Raw genomic sequence first — 23,364 nt, 5'->3', positions numbered from 1 at the left:
TAACCAACTTTATTGTAGCATAAGCTTTCGAGAACCACAGCTCTCTTTGTCAGATGACGTATGCAGAATAGGCAGAAGATTTCGGGAGTTATAACTCAGCTTACTCTGTGTGTGTTTCGGCTCTGCTGTTAACCACCACCATCCCCTATTCTGCAGAATGCTCTTGCTTTGTCTTTGGGTATCTGGGTGCATGACTTGGGATCTTGTTCCTGGGGTTTACAGTACAAACTTAGCCGTTCCTCTGGTTTGACCCCTTTTCTCCCCTCTCTGCAGCACACCTCTGCAAGCCGCCAGAACCGAAAGTGTGGTGAGTGTGAAGCCTGCCTGCTGAAAACTGACTGTGGCCGCTGCGACTTTTGCCGGGACAAGCCCAAGTTTGGCGGGAGGAACCTCAAGCGCCAGAAGTGCCGCTGGAGACAGTGCCTGCATTTTGCAATGGTTGGTCCCCCTGTTTTCACCTCTCTTGGCTCTCTCCCATTTTCTTGTCCTGCCTCTACTCCCTTTTCCTGCTTAAATGCAAAATGGCTTGCTTTGCATCCGACGTGCATTAAACCGCTTATCACTCCTGACGCTAGCCGTAGGCGCTAAGAGCTAAACTAGTTTTCTAGTGAGCCCCAAGAACCCTGCACATCTCACATCTCTTCCCGGCATGTGCCTGTCTAGTAACCTGCTTGGATAGTGTGTGTGTCCCCTATTGTCTTGTCCCCCTTTATGCATGTTGTGTGTGGTTTACACATCTAATCTGGCCATTTAAGAGATGTCTTGCTGGATCCGACCAAGATCCATTTAGTGCAGAAGCCAGGAAGATACCTTTGGGAGGCTCACAAACTGGGTATGCAAGATACCCATCCCCCCAGTTTGTCCCCAGAATTTGGAATCTGGAAGCAGGTCACCTCTGTATATGTAAGTTCCAATTAGCTATCATAGTTCTTACACTGGCTGTGATCCATAGTAGGCAATACAATAGTGAATTCCATAAATTAAATAGGCACTAGGACTTTTGTCTTGTGTTTCTTAAACCTATTGTTGGCCAACTTTATTGGGTGAGCTCAAGTCCTGGCACTCAGAGGGTGGCAAATAGTTCTTTCTCTCCATGTGGCTTATAACTTGATTAAATCATTATTATTATTTTTTAACATATAAACAATAACACAAACCAAAGGGAACCATAAAACCATGAGATACAGAGAGGAATAAATCATAAAATTAATCCATGGAAAGCAGTAAAAGAAACTACACTTCACAATCTGTTACAAACCCAAGAATCACAATGGACAAACATCTAAACTTTGTTTCATCGAAGGAATTACACCTTTAGCACCTATAAAATCCAGAGCTGGTTTCCATATTTTATCGTACTCAAATAAAGGAATTACCATACACAGGTCCCCAAAGAATGGATTATGCATAATCCTGCCCATTAGGGCTGTGCACGGGTGGGGATATTCGGTATTTCTGCTTCGGGTTTACCCGAAGTGGGAAACTGATTTGGAGTACCCCCAAATCTGAAGTGGCAAGCCGCTTCGGATTCGAGGTTTGGGATTCGCTTCGGTATGCTCTGTGAAGATTTGGAGCATACTGAAGCAAGGGGGGAACCCCCCCAACCCTGGGGAGACCCCTCCAACCCCCACCCACTTACCTGGCGGCGGGAGGGTCATCAGCTGGGCAGCGGTGGCAGCAGCACAAGGCAGCGCGGCCTGGAGCCAGCCGGCTCCTCTGCCGCCACCACGTCGCCACCCGAGCCTGCAGGGTGGTGGGGAAGGCCGGAGCCGCCTCCTCCGGCCCTTCCTGCCCTTCAAATGTCCGTGGCGCGGCGGCCATTTGAGGAGCAGGAAGGGCTTTCTCTGCCACCTCCGGCCCTTCCTGCCCCTCAAATTGCTGCTGCGCTGCTGCTTCGGGAATACTGAAGCTTGCCGAATCAGGTCACCTTGGGTATCTTTACCCGAAGCGAAACCCGAATAGCACAGTCCTACTGCCCATAAAATATTGCTCCCAGATTACCTGGTACCATTTTTTGAGCAATGGTCCTGTGAGGGATTTCCAATTCCTAGCAATAACCAGACTTTTAGGACAGGAAGAATGGAATCTGGTTTGAAGCACCCGGTATATTTTATTTCTAACATTAATATCCTGCCATTGTACCTGAGAAGATGACGGGTTACTATGAATTTAGTAAAAAAATAATTGCTCAAATAAAAGCTCCTCAATCAAATTAAACACTACTGAGAGCAAATGTTATCACTAACAGGAGTCTGACAAATGAAGCCAGGAAGGGTGCTCCAAATTCTTGGTGCATCCACAGAAAAAGCTCTGTTCTTCATGGCTACACACCTTGCCCCTGGGTGCTGGGCAAAAGGAGAATACGGAGCAAGCCCTTAGGAGATCATAATGCCTCTTTCCCCCCTCCCTTCCGAGCGGCCTCGGGTGGAATGTATACAACTAGCAAAGGAGTTTTACATGAAGAAGTGTAAAGGGCTGAGTTTGCCTGAGATACGCCCTTCCAGATTTGCAGTGGGCTTCCTCATCAGATGCAGAAACCAGTTCGAAATGGGAATTCGCTGCAACTGCGCACTTCAGTTTGGGCCAAATTGCCGACGTCTTGGGAATGGGTAGGAATTGTGACAGAACCAAAGGCAGAGTATGCACTTGCCACCTTCGTTCTGTTCAGACTAGACTGCAAATTTCTTCCTTGTCCTCTTTTGAGCCGTTTGCAGGAGGGAAAGATACAAGAATGGGGGGGGGGTGGATATCAGCATGCAGCAAAGAGACGTATCAGCAATGCAGAAAGGGCATCTTCTGTGGCCAAGGCGTTTGCTGTTCCTCTAACACGTTCACCCTGTTTTTTCCCCTGGGGAACACTTGATTTTATTCCTCTGCGTATGGGAGACGCAAGCCCAGTTTCGGGTTTTGAAAAGCAAGTTTCAGCTGAGTTCGGACTACTTGTCAGGGACTGAAAAGAACTCTTGTAGTGGGATTTTATTTCGGTTACTCGTTTGTGCTCTCGTTGGGGTTCAGGAAAACTTTGGTTTAAATGCTGAGGATTCTTAACAAGATTGCTACCTATGCGATAGGTTAGTGTTGGAAGAGCATTCTGTTCTCCTAGTTTCTTTAGTGTAGTGTATCTTCATGGTTCCTGTTTGCTCATTACGGAGAATCTTATCCTACTCGAGTGCGTTAGAGTGCCTGCTGGCCCGTGAAAAAACATCATGAGTCCAAAGGGAACCCAGGATCTTTTTGCCGTTCCCAGGTTTTGTGCACCTTACTCAGGCTTGTAAATAGCCACTTGCCTAGTCTCCCATGGCAAGCTTCCAGGCATGGAGGCTTTTGGAAAAGCTTGGCTAATTTAGGCTCTTTCAGTGTGCTTCAGATGGCTCCTTGCGCAGGCTAGTAGGGTTTTTTTTTTTTGTGGGCTTGTAACTCTTGTGTACTTATTTGCAAGATTGACATTGTGGCTTCCTTTATGTATGTGATTGCACAGTGAAGTGTTGGTGCACCTGTTTGTTTCTGAACAGTTGAGACATCTGTGAAAAGGGAGGAAGATTTGGCCTTTATTAAGAAAGCCGCTATGTGAGTAGGGCTAAGAATACTCACATGCTAAAAAAAGACAGCTTTCTGAGCATAGGCAATCTGTATAATTCCTGTATAAAGCATATTTGCATGATGTCTTCCTTGCATGATTTTTGCCATTTTGTGTAATTCTTGCTTTATTACTCCTAAGGAAACTAGAAACCTGCACCCAACCGACTCTTCATTCTCTGGCTTCTGAGATTTTTGCAAATGTTATCTGCCCATTTTCCAAGCATATTTTAAGCTGCAAAGACTTGGAAACACTCTCACTAAACACATGATTTAGGGCTGTTTAGTTTAGCTAAAAGGAGAGTAAGAGGAGACATGATGAAGGTCTATAAAATTATGTATATGGTGTGGAGAGAGTGGACGGGGGAGGCTTTTCCCCATCTCTCATAATACTAGAACCCAGGTCATCCGCTGAAGCGGAGTGGTGGGGAGTTTCAGGATAGACAAACGGAAGTACTTCTTCACACAGTGCTCAGTTAACTTGTGGAACTCACTGCCACAGGATGTAGTGATGGCTGCCAACTTGGTTTTAAAAGGGGAGTGGACAAATTCATGGAAGTCGGGGCTTTTTTTATCAGTTGCTGGAGAACACGGCTGGGCGAATGCTGTTGCATTCGTTCTGCTTTTGAGCTTTCGAGAGGCAGCTGATTGGGCATTGTGTGGACTGAGTGCTGGACTAGATGGACCTTTGGTCTGATCCAACGTGGCTCGTCTTACGTTCTTATGACTCACTCATAATGAAAGCTGAGGTTCTCAGGAAACTGACTGTTGTGCCTGATGCCACATTCTAGATCTTACACACACACACACACCCCGTGCCACTGTGGAATCACAGCAGCATGCAAACTACCCTCTCTTCGATTCATGACTGAAGAGAGAGTTCTGCAAATCAGCCTAAAACATTCCAGGAGGGAGAGGGTTTTTTTTGCTCTTTGTAAACTTTGGTGGAAGGTATTTCACAATGAAAAAACATTTTGAGTGTTTGTGGGAGACAGCAGGGAACCGTCTCCTCTAGTGAATTTTGGGCTGCAGACACGTTTGGAGGTCGGCAAGATAGGAAGTTGAAACAAGCCAAGTACATCACAGGCAGGACCTGCTCACGAGGTGAGGTGATCATCTGAAGCGGTGGATTTGTTGCCGCACCTAAGCAACAAGCTGGCAAACTGAGTGTGGTGCCTGTATATTTGTCTGCCGCTGTAGAGACTGGCAAGCCCAGAAAGGTCACCGTACGTGGTCAATATTTCCCACCGAGGCTGAGGCTTAGTGTGTTGCTGGTTCTCTACCAGGACCTACGATTCTTACTTGTCCCCCCCCCCCCCCCGCCACCACAGTCTTGGTTGGTGTGTGCTGATCTTTATCTTGAACCTGATGTGTTGTACTGTGTATCTCTGCTCTTCAAATCTGGGCCTGCTCTCACTTCCTGGCCCACTTCTGTGCTATGCTCCATGTGCGCACGTCTTGAGCTTGGAAGCAAGACAACTGCGCCGGTCTGCAGCAAAACAGAGGGAAATAATTGAAAAGCGCGTCAGAAGGTTGATAATGAAGGTGGCCGGGAAGACGTGCTTGCAGAGTTGCAGCACTGCAGCAATGCTCAAATGCATCAGATCAACATCCTATAAATGAAAGTGGCCTCCTAAAACACTTCTGTAATATCCTAATCCATAGTTAGGGGAGCCTGGGACCGGTACCCAAAGCCTCTCATAAGCCTACAGTGGAGTAAATCTATGAGAGTTTAGAAAATTTGCACATCCTCTTATCATAAGGTGCATATTTGTGCAACATCTGTCTTGGGGAAGTTTTTCTCCCTTCTACAGTTGTGAAATACGTTTCGGTTTCGTTGAAAAGGGAGGATGAGCTGGGGATGAGAGAGAAGTATGGGGTGGAGGGCTGTGCTGTATGGCTGGCATTCAATTCTCATTGGGAGGGTAACCGAAAAGGTTGAGACAAAAAACGGTGGAAAGTGTTGCTCCAAACGTAGTACAAATTGATAAAGAACGTATGGTGATAAATGTACAACAATACCTGTATATTTGGAAACTCTTCATCTTTTTTTACGATAGTACGGCACTAGTAAGTTCAACCACGTTGTTATTTTTTAAAAAAACTTTTTAAATATTATGTATTATTTGATTAAACTTTTTCCTGATCCTTATTGATTAGTACTCCGTTTGGATCAATGCTTTACATTGTTTTTTGTGTCAACCTTTTTGGTTACTCGTCTTTTCTTGGTTTGTGTTTTTCCCTATCTTTTTGTTTCTTTCTTTGTTCAAGTCTTACTGAGCAGTCCAGACCCCCCACCCAGTCATCAGCAAAATCTCAAAAAGCTTCTGCAACCTGAGAGCTAGAATCTTGCCACATGCTGCATACATTGCTGGCTTGGCTCCTAACCCTGATGTGCCCACTTGCATAGAGCCTTTCTCCATTGCAGAAGCAGTCCTCAGGTGCAGAGGCCCATCTGTCCAGCGCAAGGCACTTCTGCTGAGACACAACCAGTCTTTTAGTGAGCTGGAATGAGAGTCAATTTGGTGTAGTGATTAAGAGCAGTAGGACTCTAATCTGGAGAGCCAGGATTGATTCCCCCACTCCTCCGCTTGAAGCCAGCTGGGTGACCTTGGGTCAGTCACAGCTCTCTCAGAGCTCTCACAGCCCCACCCACCTCACAGGGTGTTTTGTTGCAGGGATAATAATAAAACACTTTATAAACTGCTCTGAGTGGGTGTTAAGTTGTCCTGAAAGGCAGTATTTAAATAGAATGTTGTTGTTATTATTAATGTGCCTTGTGCTGGAGGAGCATACTCCACAGTGGGCAGAGATCTTAGCCTCCAGGCGACGGCATTTGGGTTTTACTTATTGAAAGGATGTTTAAGGCCCCCGTCAACAGCTCCTTCGCATACCTGAGAGCTGTCCTCGATCTGGAGTCCTGCTCCTCTCCAGCGACTGATTCTGTTTCTCTTTGGGGGCTGGGTGGGGAGCTTCCTCCCTGTGCTTGCATCCGAGCCTTGCAGCTTCTTGCGGGAGGCTGAAGGGGAGATCTGCTGCTTTATGTCTTGGGCTGCCTTGGGGTGGGGTGGGGAGTGCCTTGGATGTGCTTGGCAAGCTGGGGGTTGCCGGGGGCTAAGCTTTTGGGGCACTGTGGTTGCAGGAAGGAGTGGGCCAAGCTTCATTGCTGCTTGCTTTGGGGCGGGCGGGAGCTCCGTTTTCTGCGCCTGCCGCTTGCCACCTCCACAGCTGGCTCCTCTTCGTATCTCCCTCTTCTCTTCCCTTCCCTAGAAGCGGCTGCTTCCTGAGGAGTGGAGCAGCCCAGAGGCGGAGGGGGCAGCGGCAGCGGGCTGGAAGGTCAGGAGGAGGAGGAACGCCTTCGGCAGCCACAAACCAGCCAGGATCAAGCAGGTGGGGCGGCAGGGAGCCAAGGGGCGTGGCCAGAAGCGACGGGCAAAAGCCAGCTTCCAGCCAGAGGTAACTGCCTCCCCCCCACACGTCCTCAGGTGCAGCCCCTAGGCCTTGGCCTCACCATCTGGTGTTTTTTTGGCCAGCACCGCAGCCGTCGTCTCTCTCCCTGGATGTTGGGAACAAGTCACCGTTGTCGGACTGCAGGCCGCATCTTGCCTTCCTCGTTCGTCCTACCCTGCCCTCTTCCATCTCGTCTCTGCTACCTGCCCCCCTGAGTCAGTGAGACTGTGGGCAGAGTCACGGGTGAAATCTATCAATCACAGTGTTTCCACTGGGGATAATTCTTCACACACACCCCACTCCCTGCTCCTAGGTTTCCTCCTCCAGTCGTCTTATGTCTCCTGGCCCCATCAGCCACCTCCTTCCTGGCCACAGCTGCCTCTGTCTACTAGCCTCGTCCTCCTCCCTGCTGTGTGTGTCTGCTGTGGACTCCTGTGTGCTTTGCTGGAGAAGTTGCAGCTAAGGAGTTGCAGGTTTGGAAGGTGTTGCCCAGAAATCTTTCAAGCATTGCAGGGGCTAGTTCAGGGTTGTGAGACCACAATCCCATGACTTGTATATTCTGTACTTTGGGGTGGAGTGGCTGCTGGGAGCTCATGGTTATTTCTAATGGTTTTCAGCCATATCAGTCTTTAAGGTGAATGTACCTCCTCCAAAAGGTGCACGTTTAAAGGATAGCAAACACATTCTCCTTAGAGGAGAACATAATTGTAAAATGAAATGCTACTTTTAAAAAAGCACGTATTAACCATATTTTTGAAGCAAGCAGGGGATTCCTAAGTGAGGGGACCACCACAAAGAAGACCCTGCTCGCTTTCTGCACTTCTTGCCTCCGGTCTTAGCAGCCATGAGAAGAGAGCTGTCTCCTGAAAATTGCGAACTTTTTCAGGGTGCTAGCGTTTGTGATGGTGCGTAGAGGAACGCATCTAAACATGTAATTGATTTACAAGCATCTCAGGGTCAGTTCTTACTTAATCTGTTAAAATCATTGGGGGAGTGTGGGGGGAGATAAAACCACAAGGGTAGAACTGGCTGTGTGGAGCCAGAAAAAAAAAGCACACAAGGTTGTATATCACAGTCCATAAATTGACGCAGTTGCGTGTGCCTGGTAACAGATTCTAACTGATCAGCGGTGGGTTGGCCTTGAAATCTAGCACTCGTCAGTCAAGACAGAGCTGAGGCTCTGCACTCATTCTGCCTTGTTCGTCGTTGTCCTCTCTAAAGCGTGAGTTGACGATCTCAATGGGATTCTTGTGAAGTGGTGGTCAGTCAATAAGGCAAGCGAGTTTTTGCACCTGGGCACCCACAGCATGCAGGTTGGTGCGTATCCCTGATGCCATCTGGGAAATGGAAATAAGGACTCTCTCTGGTTATGCCTACAGGGAGCTTTCAGCGCGCCCATATCATTGCATCTTCCAGAACTGTATAGAAAGGGCGCTTAGAAAAAGTAAAGAGTTCACACAGCTTCCCCCGTTATAACATGTTCCAGACATGCTGCATCTGACGAAGAGAGCTGTGGTTCTTGAAAGCTTATGCTACAACAAAGTTGGTTAGTCTTAAAGGTGCTACTGGACTCTCTTGACTATGTTCCAGACAGCCACTGAGAGCTCTCAGCTTGTTGTACGGGTTCCTGGAAATTAGCACAAGCAGTTAACTAGCGCCATGTGGCTTGTAAGCATGAGGCACATTGAATCAGTGTTCCAGAGGGTCTCCCCCCATCCCCAGTAACCCTGTGTATGTACGTACTAATCCCAGGCTGGGGGAGGCAACATGCAAAAGCACTCTTCAGCAGACCTCACACTAGTTTTTTTAAATTTCGTTTTCATTTATAGTCCACCTTTCTCACTGAGACTCAAGGTAGATTACGCAGCGCAAGTAAGTACAGTCAATATCAAAAGACATTTCAACAAACTTGTAATGGGTATATACATGCAAATTTGCAAAGATTAAAAAAATCCCAGCAGAAATCCATTACAGGGCTGAAGAAATGTTGAAACAGAGCACAAGCAGTTCCACGAATAACATATTAAACCACATAGGAACTACTCAGGAGAATCATAATTATAGCAATAATATATAGTCCCCTCGGTTTACAGCAATAGTAGTAAAGTCTGTGGTCTCTCCTTTTCCCTTTGCTGATGGGTTCCTTATCCCTTTACTAATAAGTCTCTTGAGAACATTTCCTTACAGTCCTTACAGTACAGTACAGTACACTGTTATGACCTCTTTCTTTCCCTTGGGTAGATTTTGCCTTTAATCTTTCCCTTACACCCTCTGGGTAGATTGCTGCCACCAGGAATATTATATTCCCAAGATATTTTATTTAAATGTTCCCTTTAGTAACATGCCCGAGCGTCAGGCTCCTTCGTGGTTCTATGTGGCCCTGAGGATAGGAATGGGATATTGCAATGACAGATACTCTGGGATATAACAAAAACAAAGTAAACTTTTATTTTTTTAGGAAGCGTTATCGGTTTCATGTTATTTCTAAAACTTGATGGTTTCAAAGAGTAGTTCTCGATTCTTAAAGTTACTTTCTTAAACCCAGTCACACAGATCTTTTCTAAGGCTTCACACACAGTTTGCCTGCTTTCCCTGACTGAATGTCACAAACATACAGTTCAGGCTTCCACACAGGTTATATTTATCTCAGAAATACTTAAAACAAGCTCAGGCTGCACACAGCTAGCCTGCTTTCTCCTGACTGAATGTTCTTTCACAAACATACTCAGTTCAGTTTTCCACACAGGTTATATTTCTCTCAGTAAGACTTAAACTTGCTCGGGCAGCACACAGCTAGCCTCTCTTGCCCTGACTGAATGTTCTTGTTCCACTCTCAGTCCAAAATTGCCTTCACTCAGCCCACACTCTCAGTCATCAACCAGTCATACCCCTCTCATTCACCCCCACTCTCCACCAATATCACACCAGGCATTTAAAGACACACGCACACATTTACCTAAAATCATTACAGACACCTTAGAGACCTACTAGATTTCCAGAGTATGAGCTTTCGAGACTCTTGAAAACTCACACCTTGGAAATTGAGTTGGTCTCTTAAGGTGCTACTGGACCCGAACCTTGATTTTTCTGCTACAGACCAACATGGCTACCCACTTGAAACGATCTTGAATAATTCAGTTTTGCATTGTTTGCGGAAGGCCAGGAAAGTGAGAGCTTTCCTAACCTCCTAACCATAATGTGGGGGCCACCACACAGAATGCACGTGTACGGGCAGCTGTTGATTTTGGCCATGTGCAAGGTGGCACCTGAAGAAACCCTGTTCAAATGAGTGAAGCTGCTGTGGTGGAATATAGGGAGAGAGGCGGTCCCGTCGAGATGATGGACCCAGGCCGTGAAGAGCTTTGTGGGTGATTGCCAATACCTTGAATTGAGCTTGGTAACTGATAGGTAGCCAATGGAGTGACTGTAGAATAGAATTAATATTCATAGTCCTCCTAGCTCCCTGTAATAGCTGAGCTGCAGTATTTAGCACCTGCTGGAGTCTCCAAGTTAACTTAGAGGGGAGTCCTATGTACAGTGCATTACAGTAGTCAAGCCAGATCAGCCATGTTAGAATCCAGGTAGTCTTGATATTGTATAGTCAAACAACAGGTTTCTCATTCTCGTGGTTGCAGCAGCAGCTGAGAAGAAAATGCGGAGGGGGGAAAAAAATCTAAAGGCTTTGAGCAAAGTGGCAAATGGAGAACGATAAACACTCCTTTGTCTCAGTCAGAACTGAAGAGCTTAAATGTAGGCTGCTTCCACACACTTTGGATAATCCACTTTCAATACTCTTTAGTGAACACTTGAAACTGATTTTCCATGTGTGGAACAAAAAATCCACTTCAAAAGGATTGCGAAAGTGCATTGAAAGTGCATTATTCAACGTGTGTGGAAATGGCCGTATTTAACCTTCTATGGGAATGATTTTAGTAAAATTACGTTGAAACAGAAGCAGTATATACTTAAAACACATGCACTAGTGCTTTCTGTTGGCTGCTTATTTTTTTACGTAGCCCATGAGAAGTTACTGTGCTCGGATTAAGGGTCCAAATTATATGCTAGGGAGGGGGAAAAAACCCCCTGCAAACTGATTTTATTGGTATAATTAAATGCGTTCTGGTTCAAGTTAGCTTTGCTATTTCCCCATGGCAGTTCAGAGTTCTCCGGAAACCCCACCCTTTCCTGGAAGCTCTGATGATACCCCTTTTTGTCCTTCAAGATGGCACCAGGCACACCTGAGGTTCCAAGCTTCTCAGCAGTCGTAGCGGCGTACGTTCTGCCGGATGCCGAATTCTGCACAGGGTGCCACGTTCAGTGTCTGTGTAGCACACTCAGAGGTGCGCAGAGAGGTCTGATCATGCCGCTCTCCCTTCCTCCCGATATTACTGCAGGTGGAGGAAGTTCCCTCGGTCAGCAAACCACTCGATCTGTCCAAGCCGCAAGAGACGCAGAAGCCACAGATTTCTGATCAGCAGCCGCTGAAGCTCAAAGATGAGAAGGAGTTGGCCCAAGACTGTGTGAAGGACCACTCTGTCTTGCCGCAGCAAGTCAAAGAGAAGCCGCAAGTCCCTTGCCACCCCACCCCACCCACCCGGGTCCTGGCAAAGGTGAGTGAGAAACTGCACATCTTGCCACATTTGAAAATGCTTTTTTCTTGACCATTTCTTGAGTCGTCCTCAGTTGGCTGAAGTTTCTAGCACGGGGGCGGTGGACAGATGTGTCTTACTTTGGAGGGGGAAGCTCTGTTTTTATGCTCCATCTTCCATACTTTACCAGGTGGCTCACAGCATAAAATAAGCTTGTTGTAAAGAGAAGAAAGAAATAGAATGCTTAAATGAAACAGCTAAAAACCTAAGAGACTGGTTCTTAAGCACCATGAGCAAGCCGGCAGTCATAAAAACCAGCTTGTAACTTCTGCTCTCCAAAAGCCTTTTTTGATTGGCTTTGTAAAGGATCTTGGTAACCTTCCCTAGGGAGGGAGGTTACCATGGATAGGTGCTACCGTGGAGAAAGCTCTTTCTCTTAGAATTGATGGCTTGCTTTCCTTCAGAAGACAACCTCCAGACTGGATTTCTCCTGAAACATTTTTATCTGCTCTTGTGGATCTCCTAAAAACGCTTTCAACTGAAGCAGCAGAGTCCAAACTTGAATGTTACCCCATCTTTTGAGTTGTGTACCGGATGTGTATAAATTACTTGTACATAATCCCGTGCCTGAGCATGGATGCTTTCTAACCAGAGAACATTTCTGGCTAGATGGCAGCAATTTTATTATGAAGTAAGGGCTTCTGACTGAAGGGTGCCCTAGAAGTTCCCTAATCCTGCTTTAAAAGAAGAAGAAAATTAACGAGCCCATTCAAGAGCTGTTCCCTTCTGTCCCCCACTAAAGAATCTAACTACTTTTCCTGTCTGTGGGCGCCAGTTTGTTGTAGTGGTTAAGAGCGGCAGGACTCTAATCTGGAGAACTGGGTTTGATTCCCCACTTCTGTGCTTGAAGCCAGCTGAGTGACCTTGGGTCAGCCACAGCTCTCTCAGAGCTCTCTCAGCCCCGACCGCCTCACAGGGTGATTGTCGCGAGGATAATCATAACACACTTTATAAACCACTCTGAGTGGACGTTAAGTTTTCCTAAAGGGCAGTGTATAAATCAAATGTTGTTGTTGTTATTAAACATAAAGGGGTGGCGGTAACAGAGTCCTCATTCCATCAGCAAGGCTCCTGCCCTTGTTCATTGTATCTTGACTATTGACCCTTCTAAGATTGGGACTGAGCAAAAGAAATTGGGAGAGGAAAATAAGAGTAGCTCTGCTCTGTCTGACCAGTGGTTCATCTGTCAAGCATCCTGTTCCACCCAGGGGCCTCTGGAAGGCCTACAAGCAGGATATGTGGGGGGAGCTCCCCCTGTTTTTCACAACCAGCACTAGTCTTCAAAGTGCTACTGCCTCTGAAATAAGGACATTTTGCTTTAGTCGTCATAGTTCCTAAGATTTTTAACGTTTTTTTTTTTTAAAAGGTGGTAGCACCCACAGTTGTCATCACATATTCCTGATGGGCTCCATCTAATTCATTTTCACAGGAATCAGATACAAGGTTACCTGCTGTCAATCTCCTCCTCGCCACGTCTCCCAAGATCAAGCAAGAACGAGCAGAACCAGGTGGAGACCATCGGCCGTTGAGTGACTCCCCAGTAAGCCTCATTTTTGGGTCATAGCAGGGAGGGGAGGGGGAGAAACGTACCCTAACGCTCTTGTTGTCAGCTGCTGGTGGGATTAGAATGATGAAGGGCTCCAGAATGCACTTGCTAGGTGTGTCTAATAGTGGATTTGGGATGTTTTAAAATAACTGGAGTTTAAAAGCTCTTGGCCAGCTGCTCTTTCTGTGCCTGCAGTCCAGGCCTCTGCAAAAAGAGGGTCTCTTTTTGTCTTAGCCACCACTGCAAAATCCTTGCCTAGTCATCTTTTAAAACATTTCCAGGGCAGACTCTTGCTACTTTAACTATTCTGTAATTTAATTGAGGCTTATCTTGAATGAGGTTTATCATCAAGACTTTAAGGTCTTACAAACAATATATGGTTTGGAATTGTTTGTTTATTGTTTATTGCTTTTCCGGCCGAAGCCATAAGCCATACAAACACCAACAAAATATGAACTGTACACTTGAACAGACCCAATTCACACAGACATAACTCGTCATTATCACTTTAAACTATCTAAACTCATGAAAATCTTGTTTCTTTATCACCGTGGCTAAAAAGGAAGCCACTATAGCAGAGGTTTGATTGTCAGGAAAGTTATCAGACAGTAGCACTGAGATTGCCCAAGGAAGGAAGGGAAGCTTTTCTTTTAACATAATAGGAATAATAAATCTCTCTCTTTCCTTACTCCACTTAGGGCAAAAAACTATTATATGATCCAAGGTCTCTAACTTTCCTTGTCCACAGTCACAAACTCGTTCAGAATAAGGGAGTCCAGAGAAACGACCAGAAAGCACTTTAGAGGGGAAGGAGTTAAGTCTAGCCAATGTGAAGGCTCTGCGTTGAGCTGGAATCTTTAAAGAATAGCAATAAGATGGAATAGCCTCTGGGGGTGAAAGTCCCAGGGATAAGCCCGAACATGTACGTCTGGCTCTCTGGAGAGTACTGCTGTAATCGAGATCCTTTAGTTTTAATTTTAGTTTTAGTTTGGAATTGTCACTCGATGACAACATTAAAAAGACAGCTCTTATTATTCATCACAGCATGTCTGCAACATCCATAATATATCCTTGCTGACGTTTTGCTGTGATTGATTGAAAAGTAGATACTTGGGTCAAATTCTCTCTCTCCTCCTTGAGTCATACTGGGTCACCCATCATTAGTGGCATATGTGAATACTACCCTCTCAATAAACAACAGGTTTTTTTTAAAAGAGTTGTAGATCGATTTGTATGTTCTCACGCTGTTGTGTGGCAACTGTATTACTGGAGTCAGCTGGAAAGGCAGCAGTTAGGTCACATACATAAAATGGATGAGAAGAGAAAGATGTCAGCCCTCAGACGGTCCCCACTGGGGGAGAAAGGCAGGGTACAATTGAAGCACATAAATAAATAACAACTCTAGTCAAGTTGTGATTAAGAGCGCAGGACTCTTATCTGGGGAACCGGGTTTGATTCTCCTCCTCTGCTTGAAGCCAGCTGGGTGACCTTGGGTCAGTCACAGCTTCTAGGAGCTCTCTCAGCCCCACCCACCTCATGGGGTGTTTGCTGTTGTGGGGATAATAATAAACACACTTTGTAAACTGCTCTGAGTGAGTGTTAAGCCATCCTGAAAGGCGGTATATAAATCGAACGTTGTTATTATATTATTATTCTATGCTGAGTTTGTCACCTGTAGCTTGGTGGTTGTGGGCACCCTAGTCTGACTGCTACTCACACAGCCTTGCAATACGTTTGGAGTGGGAATTATGGGGCGACAGAGCCCAAATTGCCATATGTTCCAGTATTGTGAGATTGAAAAAGAATTTTTCTGTCTTCGACCTTCAGTGTCATTGTTCACTGTCCAAGTCCATTTTTTGCCACCATTTTAGCAGCATATCTTTGTTTCCCTTTCAGCCTGTTATCTTGGAGTGTGGCCACTGGTAGAAAAATGACTCTCACCTCCTTCCTTCCACTGCAGCCTAAACTTCCCCCTGAAATGCTGCTCTTGGGCTACAGGGGAGTCTGTGCTGTGGAGGGGGCAAGTGAGAAGGTCGTGTTCTGTGGGCAGAAATCTTCCCTCTGGATCCAACCTATTGTCTATCATCCTTTCTTTGACAAGTGTTCTGTCCTCTCTATGTCAAGTTTAAGTTATTGATTCTTTTTTCCTTCACACTGTTTTGTGGTTTGTTTTATTACTTCTTTCTGGGGGCTTCTTCTTGGTTTGGCCACGTTCTTAAAATGAGACACCTCACAGTGGATATTCTAATAGGCCCAATAGCAGTATTTCTCACGTTCCAGCCACGGCACTTCTAACTAATTCAATGAGTCCCTTTATGTTATTTTATTGCATGGCTATACCATGTTGCTGCCTCTCGATTGAGTGTGGCCAGCCTTACGTTGGTTTCCTTCTCCTAGCCTCCAGCTTTACGTTGCATGACATTCAGGTTTTGGTGCAGGCTTCTGGAGAAATTTTCATTTTAGTCAGCAGTCCCCGAGCCTTGTGCGGTGGGATTCCTGCTGGTTCTTAAAACGCCCATGCTTTCTCTTGGTGGCTGCCCCATGAACAGTTGCTAGAAGGTTCTTGAGTCGGAACTCCTTCTACGGTCCAGCACACCTGTACTGTGGCTATATCAAGTGAAATGAAAAACAACTTGACCAGTCTCCTTAATACAAACATAATGTTACATGTTTTCATTTTGTGTGCTTGGTACCGGGGCATTAGAAGACCGAAGGATTTTGTTTTGAAAAAAACACGGTGTCTTTAATTGTTGGCTCAGGAAACTCAACCTTTAAAAATCTCTGTGCTGCTTCTTGAGTTGTGATCCCATGGCCTGAGTTTGCTGCATCTGTGCTAGGGTAGACCAGCGCCCTGTGTTAGGGAGTTCTCGTGTCCAGCTGCGTGGAGAAGTTTTCAGGGACTCTAGGTGCCTGAGAGTCGTTTCTCTAGATTTGGTACAACTTTGAAATATGGAGCCCACCTCTCTGTGCGCATATCTGCAGCCCCATGCCATCGACACCGTTTCCTAAGAATAAAGCTTGTGTTTGCACTTCCCACATGATACAAATATTTTCTGAGTAAATAAAATATACCCTCTTACGCTAGCACACTTGTAACGTGGGTTGAGCCCGCCTGTTCCAGTGTACCTATTTTTTCCCCCTTCCCACACCTTGTGCTTGGTTCTTGGGGCACTTGCTGCAAGGAATAACTGCCGCTAGTTAAGTCAGAGGGTGGAATCCAGGACGAGTCCTCCAGAACTGGCTTCTGCTCTGAGTATGTCCGTGTCCTGCAACTAGAAAGGAGCTTTCTAAAAATCGGTGTGTGTGTGTGTGTGTGTGTGTGTGTGTGTGTGAGAGAGAGAGAGAGAGAGAGAGAGAGAGAGAGAGAGAGAGAGGACAGTTGGTTCTTGTATTTGTGGCATCTGTGTGTAAGGACAGTTGGCTCTTGTCTGTGTGGCATCTGCCATACTGAACCCTCCTGGCTGTTGTGTTTCGCTGCAGGTGTTGGCAGGGCTGCCCCAGTCGAAGAGGGCCCGGGGGGCACAGGAAAGGGAGGTGGTCATTCTGGACGATGAAGAGGATGGCGAAGTGGAACAGCTGCAGCCTGTACGTCCCCCAGTGGTGAGTGGTGTGCCAGTCCGAGGCAGTCTTTGGAAACTCTGGGGTGTTCTCTCTTGCCTTGGGGCACAGAGGAAGAGTGACTTGGAGGGGGGGGATCAGCGTGACCCATGTTTCGGGGTGAGGGTCGTAACAGGAGTCGGGAGAGGGTGCTGGAGCGGGTGCGAAAGAAGACAAAGGGAGGGGTTGTTGAGTGGCTTTTTGTGCGGCCACAGTGAGATTCTATTATCAAACGTAGGAGGATGCAAGATCTCCTAAGGGACTCTTTTGTAGGATCACCTGTCTGCAAAATCATGAGCTAATTTTAGGACCTCCCCCCTGCCTCCACACACACCTTGGCTAAAACATTTTGCCTTTTCTTTAACTCTGAGAAGTATGGCTTCCTGAAAACAAAACTCCCTTTTAAAAATTCCATCAGTGATCGCACATATAGTTATGAATAGGGCAGGAATTTGTGGAGCCGGGGGCAGTAACTGTCATGTTTTAGATGTGCTGAAATGTGTGATTTTGGAAAAACGGCAGCTTGGGGGATGTGCTACAATCATGGGAAATTGCACAGTACAGCTATTCTTCTTGAGATCCTGGTTTGCAAGCTAAAAAATGAAGCTCTGCCAGTTGTTTGCAACATCCCGAATGAATGCTACTCCTTGTGGTATGGGGGTCTTTGTAGCTAGTATAGGGCAGAGGGGCACAGGGAAAGCATTAATCTGGCATCTTTCCCGTCTGTCCTTTCCTAGATAATGGAGGTCTACAGTCTGGGCGGTGTGCAACCCCTGAATCCATTGGACAGCGTCCTGCAAGAGTTCCTGGCGGAGCTGAACGAGATTCCTCTCCCGGCTCACTGGGAGGTGCTGCCCCTGCTGGGCAGCCCTGATCTGCGCCTGGTGCAGCGCTCAAAACATTCCACCATGTCGGCGGCCGTTATCCACATTCGGCCAGGCCTTTTCTTCCATGTGGTAGTGCGGGACCTCCCTGTGCCTCCCGAGCACGAACTCTATGCCAGCCATCCCGCCCGCCTTACTACCGTCGACGAAGTGGTGGAACTGATCTGTGACCTGGAAGCCTATCGGCTTTGTCCTGGCTGGCCTGCAGGCTGGCACGCTGGCGAACGGTCCCAGGCCTGCGACGTTCTTGTCTACTCGGGCTGTTGCCCACAGTGCCGGCTTAACCCTTGGCCATCAGGAAGTGGTGCACACTAAGAAACAAGGTGGAGGGGAAGGGAAGGGGAAATTTGGGGACAGAACTTGGCCCTGCAGGGCAGTAAATGGGCAGAAGTTTTATTTTGACACTGGAAATGGCTCGGATACCTGAAAGGATCATTCCTTGCCGCAAATAGCTTTATATTTTTCCTCTTGTTCAATAGGTTGGCACAGAAAAAAATCTGTTTCGTTTTCCTCTTGTCTTCTGTCCCCTCTTCTCCCCCCGCCCAGTAAACTGCTTCCAGGTTTCTTAACAGAGAGCGAAAAGTTTGTTTCAGAGTATGGACTTCTGTCTTGCTTTGATGATGTGCTCATCTCCTGAAAGAGAATTTCATTGTGACCTGTGGCACGTGGCATTCATTGGTGTTGGATCACCACTTTACCGCATTTCTCAACTTCAGACATTCAGCAAAGTAGCATTAAATGTTGGTCTGATGGGAATGTACAGAGACTGTTTATGCATCTGGCTTGGACCCTCCTCTTTGTCTCTATTTGCATCTTCTCCTGCTTGCCTAACTTCTGTGCTGTTGAATTTAGCACTGTTCCAGATGTCTTCTAGATCTGCAGTATGACCATCTCCAGACGCAAGGATAGGATTTTAGAAATGGATCTCCTCTAATGGAATTGCATCCTGGCAAAGACTTAACCCTTCTGTCCCTCCCTATATGCATCTAAAACTTGAATTGCTGCCCTGGGCATATTTTCCCGTGTTTCAAGATTCCAGATTGTGAATGATTTATTTCCACTGGAGGACCGGGGATGTTCTGTTATTGGGATGGAGGGAAAGTGGAACAGACCTGGCTGGAGGGGGGAGGCGGCTGGCGGGCTGCCTCTCCCACGTGCAGACGCTCTGGCACACCCTGTTCAGGGAAGTTTTACAGAAGCCATAGCCGTGTCCCTCGTTGACTTGCGGTTTTGTTTCACATCTTCCTTCCGCACCGTTGGCAACAGCAGCGAACACGCCCGAGCCTTTCCGTAACGGCGCTCTCGGTTTTATTTTTTGTGCTTTGTTTTCCCTTCAGAAGAAAACGAAATCTCTACCCTTGAAGAGTTACCGAAATCAGAACTGGTTGCTATATTTTTTTTAATGTATTAAAAACTTTAATGAGCAAGGTCAGTTTGGATGTCCGTTTCTCTCTCTTTGGGTGTAGGATTTGCAGGCCGGTTAGCAGAAATAACCAACCATGGGATTGGATCGTGCAGCCTGTCAGTAAAAGGTGCTGATGGGTGCAGATCTTCCCTGCAGTCTCATCCCCCTGCCTGCTCTGCTGTTCTGTCTGGGTTCTCTATGGACTAATAGCCATGTGGGTCGCGGGGGGTGTAGTGTGGAGTGGAAAGGGGACAAAACCACCCTCCCTACCTCTTCTAGCAGCACAGTTGCACTGACAGAAGAAGGTGGCTTTCCCCCTAATTCTCTCCTCGGTGCAACCAACTGCCCTGCCTGGACCCCGTAACGCAGGTAATGGACTTTCCCAGAGTTGGAAGGGACTGCTAGGGCAAGGTGAACGTGGGCAAGTTCTTGCTCCCTGCAGACCACTGCATCCAAACCATGTGTAATTTGTGAATTAAAATATGAAGTGGGTTGGTCCCTCTTCCTCTGAGCTATAACAACAGTTCATTTGTATGCCACTCTTCTGGACAGATTAGTGCCCATTCAGAGGGGTGAAAAAACCCAGCATTATCCCCGCAAGGCATCTGGGGAGCTGGGGCTGGGAGGAGTGGCTGACCCTAAGGCCACCGGGGTGAGTTCATGGCAGTAGTGGGATTTGAACCGGAGAAGCGCTGCGTCGCAGCCCAACGACTGTACTACTTCACCTGCTGTTCGGGGCCTTGTCTCCTGTTGTCTGCACCTCTCTGCTCGCCGTGGCTAACTCAGACCTGTGGTTACTTGGTGTGTGTATCACTCGTGTCTTGTGACCTGGCTAGCTGCAGCCTTCCCAAGTGGCGAATAATGGGATATGGATAATGGCAATAAGGGCAACAAGCCTGGGATTGGAACTTCAGCGGTGATGGCGGAACTGTTGTCAGAAACAGAATGGCCCTGGGCTTTCTCTGCAAATCGTCCAACCGTTCCCCCCTTCAACGTACTCTTCTGCCCTGCCCAAAGAGCTTGCTTGTTCCACTTATTTCCTGTCCTTCCCTGTGGAAGAGCTCAAAGGAGCTATTATGGCTGATTCTGGAGGCCTCCCACCCAGGCAGCTTACCACCATTATTGATGTTGATATATCTAGACCCTATCGACATTTGTTCAGCCTCTAATAATTTCCATCTCCTTTTTATATGAATGGAGAGGCTGAAGGGGGAATCTTAATTCCTTTCCAACCCAGGCTAGGCTGGATAGAAAAATGGCCATTAGGTGGCACCAAAGCCCACTTAACCAACTGCACATGCTTTGAAGCACTAAGAGGATTACATAAGAAGTGTATCTCTGCTGCCCTGACCTCCATAGCCCAGGTGAGCCTGATCTCATCAGATCTCAGAAGCTAAGCAGGGTCGGCCTTGGTTAGTCATTGGATGGGAGACCTCCAACGAAGACCAGGGTTGCAGAGGCAGGCGATGGCCAACCACCTCTGTTAGTCTCTTGCCATGAAAACCCCCACCAGGGGTCGCCATATGTCAACTATGATTTGAGGGCAGGATTTCATTTCATTAACATAAGAACATAAGAACATAAGCAAAGCCATGTTGGATCAGGCCAGTGGCCCATCCAGTCCAACATTCTGTCACACACAGTGGCTAGAAATCCAGTGCCATCTAAAGGACTGTCAGTGAGGCCAGGACACCAGAAGCCCTCCCACTGCCTTCCTTCCAGCACCAAGACAACAGAGCACCACCTCCCCACAAAGAGAATACCATCTATCTCCTGTGGCTAATAGCCACTGATGGACCTCAGCTCCATATATTTGTCCAGTCCCCTCTTGAAGCTGGCAATGCTTGTAGCTGCCACCACCTCCTGTGGCATTCATATCCATGCTATTGCTTTCCACAGTGCTAAACCAAAAAAACCCATTCAGAGCTCAGAAAGGGCCTCTGTCTAGCCGCCTTCTAGCATTTCTCACACATTTCCAGGCCTTGACGCAGCAATTATGAGAGCTCAGAACTGTTTTAAAATGTGTGTTGACTCTTGGAAATTACCAACGCCTGTGTCAGTTAATCTGTTTCTGTATCTTCATAGGAGATGTAGTATATACACAGTAACAAGCATGCGGTGCGATTAATTCCCTCTTTCTATGATGGCAAGGAGAATGTAGAATTTGTAGCTAGCCCTGGTCTCGTGCTGATAGACCTTAATGTGGATTTCATCTCTCCAAAGTATTTTACTTATTCCCTTGCTCAGTTAGAATTTGCCATCTGCTACCACCAGTGGACTAACAGAGGGGGGGGGGGGGTGTATCTGTCTGATAATGAGGACGTTGGACCTCTTCAGAATTTTCCTTTCTGCTACCATGGAGGTAAGGGGAAAGAGGGAAGTCTCACTTATAGAGAGATTTCCCCAACTATGCAGACTCTCCCTGCTTCTCTCTTACACTATGATTATGTGTCAGACAAGTATAGGGGTTGTTTGTAGTTGCAAAGGGTGAATAAGTCCCATTTTCAAAAAAAAAAAAGTGGATGAACGATCCTTGGTTATAAGTAAAAGCATAGATAAAGATAGTCCCCTGTGCAAGCACCGAGTCATTACTGACCCATGGGGTGACGTTGCATCATGACATTTTCTTGGCAGACTTTTGTTATGGGGTGGTTTGCTATTGCCTTCCCCAGTCATCTACACTTTACCCCCAGGAAACTGGGTTCTCATTTTACCGACATCGGAAGGGTGGAAGGCTGAGTCATTCTTGAGCCGGCTACCTGAACCCGGCTTCCACCAGGATCGAACTCAGGTCGTGAGCAGAGCTTGGGCTGCAGTACTGCAGCTTACCACTCTGCGCCACGGGGCTCCTTTTAAAAAAGCATACCGTTGAACAAAAAGGCTACATTTGAGCATAGGAAAAATCAAGTGGAGATAACAGTCCTCGTTCCCTAGGTGTAAAACTTAACCTAGTGATGTCAAAGAGGTTGGCTGTATCTGCTCTTTCCGTATTCTTTCTTTCAGTGGACCATGTGTCTATGTGTTTCTCTTTCAAAGAATCCCCAACATGTCTGCTCATAAAGAATGTCTTCTCTCCCCAAATTCCAAAAACCTCTCCCAGTGGAAATTCACCACTTAAAGGTTATGACTAGAACGTTCTGGGAACTTTGAAGACTCCAAAGGGTCCCTGTTGCTCTTGTGTTCTGGGACCACACCTGCCACGCTCTTCTTTGTTCTAGGCTACATTCATCACCCTAAGGAATGCCTATTCAACTAATCTCTGCAGCATTGAATTTAGGAATAACAGAGAAAGGAAACAGAACTGGCTCATCTTTTGACCAGATTAACTGGGAAAGCAGTTTGAGCATAACCTTGAGTGTTACAGCCAGCATTTGCTGTACAGTGTGGTAAATTCTTACCCAAGTACCTAAAGTAAAGTGTCATTTCACACATTATCCTACCTGCTTTTGTACCCTTTTGATCTAAAAGGAAAATGAACCAAGCATCATACTGAAAATGGCAACCTTCTGTTTTTTAATTTGCATGGCAGGGTCCCATTGGCTGGAATGGATTATTTTCAATGATGTCACGAAAAGATGGCTTTTGTATTACTGGACATAACTGTAACTTGTATGCAAATGTAAGACCAACCCCCTGCCCTTTTTAGCACACCTGGAAAAAACTTCATCTTGCATTTGAATAAATACAGTGTCCGAGCTCTCATCTGCTACAAGAATCTATGGCTGACAGCAATAGAATGTTTCCAAACAGTCTATCTCAGTGTTTCCCAGCCAGGGTTCCATAGAACACCCTCAGGGGTTCCACAAGAAATTTATTATTTCTGCAAAAATAAACAAGCTCTTTACAGATGCATTTTCTTGACAACAATTTAGCTGTAATTGGATTGCACTTCCAACCATCAGCTTTTGCCAGCCTGTAAACATTTTCACAGGGAGGGGTTCCTGGGGATTTGAAAAATCAATTAAGGAGGGGTTCCTCCAGGGAGAAAAGGTTGGGAAACACTGGTCTGTCTGACAAGAGGAAAGGGAACGTTCTGCCTGACTGGGAAATCCCCACACCCAAGGTTTGGGAATGCGAGGGAGTGGATCCCATGCGCTACCCACCTAAGTGCGGAGATTCTGATGGGGGACAGATTGGTGATTAGTTATGCAGAGCGGTGGGATCCAGTGCAAAGAGCTAACTGGACGTGAAAGTTAATTGTGGAATAAGTGAGGGCCTGAAGAAATGAAAAGCAGATGCCTGCAGAGTGAAAGGACA

General features: G+C 46.6%; 1 protein-coding gene across 4 annotated transcripts in view; it reads left to right on the top strand.

The window, feature by feature from the left end:
- The window catches only part of MBD1 (methyl-CpG binding domain protein 1), a 72,557-nt gene extending 53,433 nt beyond the window's left edge, over nucleotides 1-19,124 (top strand). For 3 of the 4 annotated variants that reach the window (XM_055003425.1, XM_055003424.1, XM_055003422.1), the window contains 6 exons: nucleotides 274-438; nucleotides 6,847-7,032; nucleotides 11,421-11,636; nucleotides 13,105-13,215; nucleotides 16,702-16,821; nucleotides 17,556-19,124. In XM_055003425.1, coding sequence (XP_054859400.1) covers nucleotides 274-438; nucleotides 6,847-7,032; nucleotides 11,421-11,636; nucleotides 13,105-13,215; nucleotides 16,702-16,821; nucleotides 17,556-18,017 — 1,260 coding nt within the window. In that variant the 3' untranslated portion in view covers nucleotides 18,018-19,124. The remainder of the gene's footprint in view (nucleotides 1-273; nucleotides 439-6,846; nucleotides 7,033-11,420; nucleotides 11,637-13,104; nucleotides 13,216-16,701; nucleotides 16,822-17,555) is intronic. The other variant, XM_055003423.1, reaches the window with a different exon arrangement.
- The last annotated feature ends 4,240 nt before the right edge of the window (nucleotides 19,125-23,364 follow it).

This window comes from Eublepharis macularius, chromosome 19 (assembly GCF_028583425.1).
Source record: "Eublepharis macularius isolate TG4126 chromosome 19, MPM_Emac_v1.0, whole genome shotgun sequence".
Taxonomy (NCBI): domain Eukaryota; kingdom Metazoa; phylum Chordata; class Lepidosauria; order Squamata; family Eublepharidae; genus Eublepharis; species Eublepharis macularius.
The sequence above is the reverse complement of the archived record's forward strand: the minus strand, read 5'-3'. Positions and strand labels throughout refer to the sequence as shown.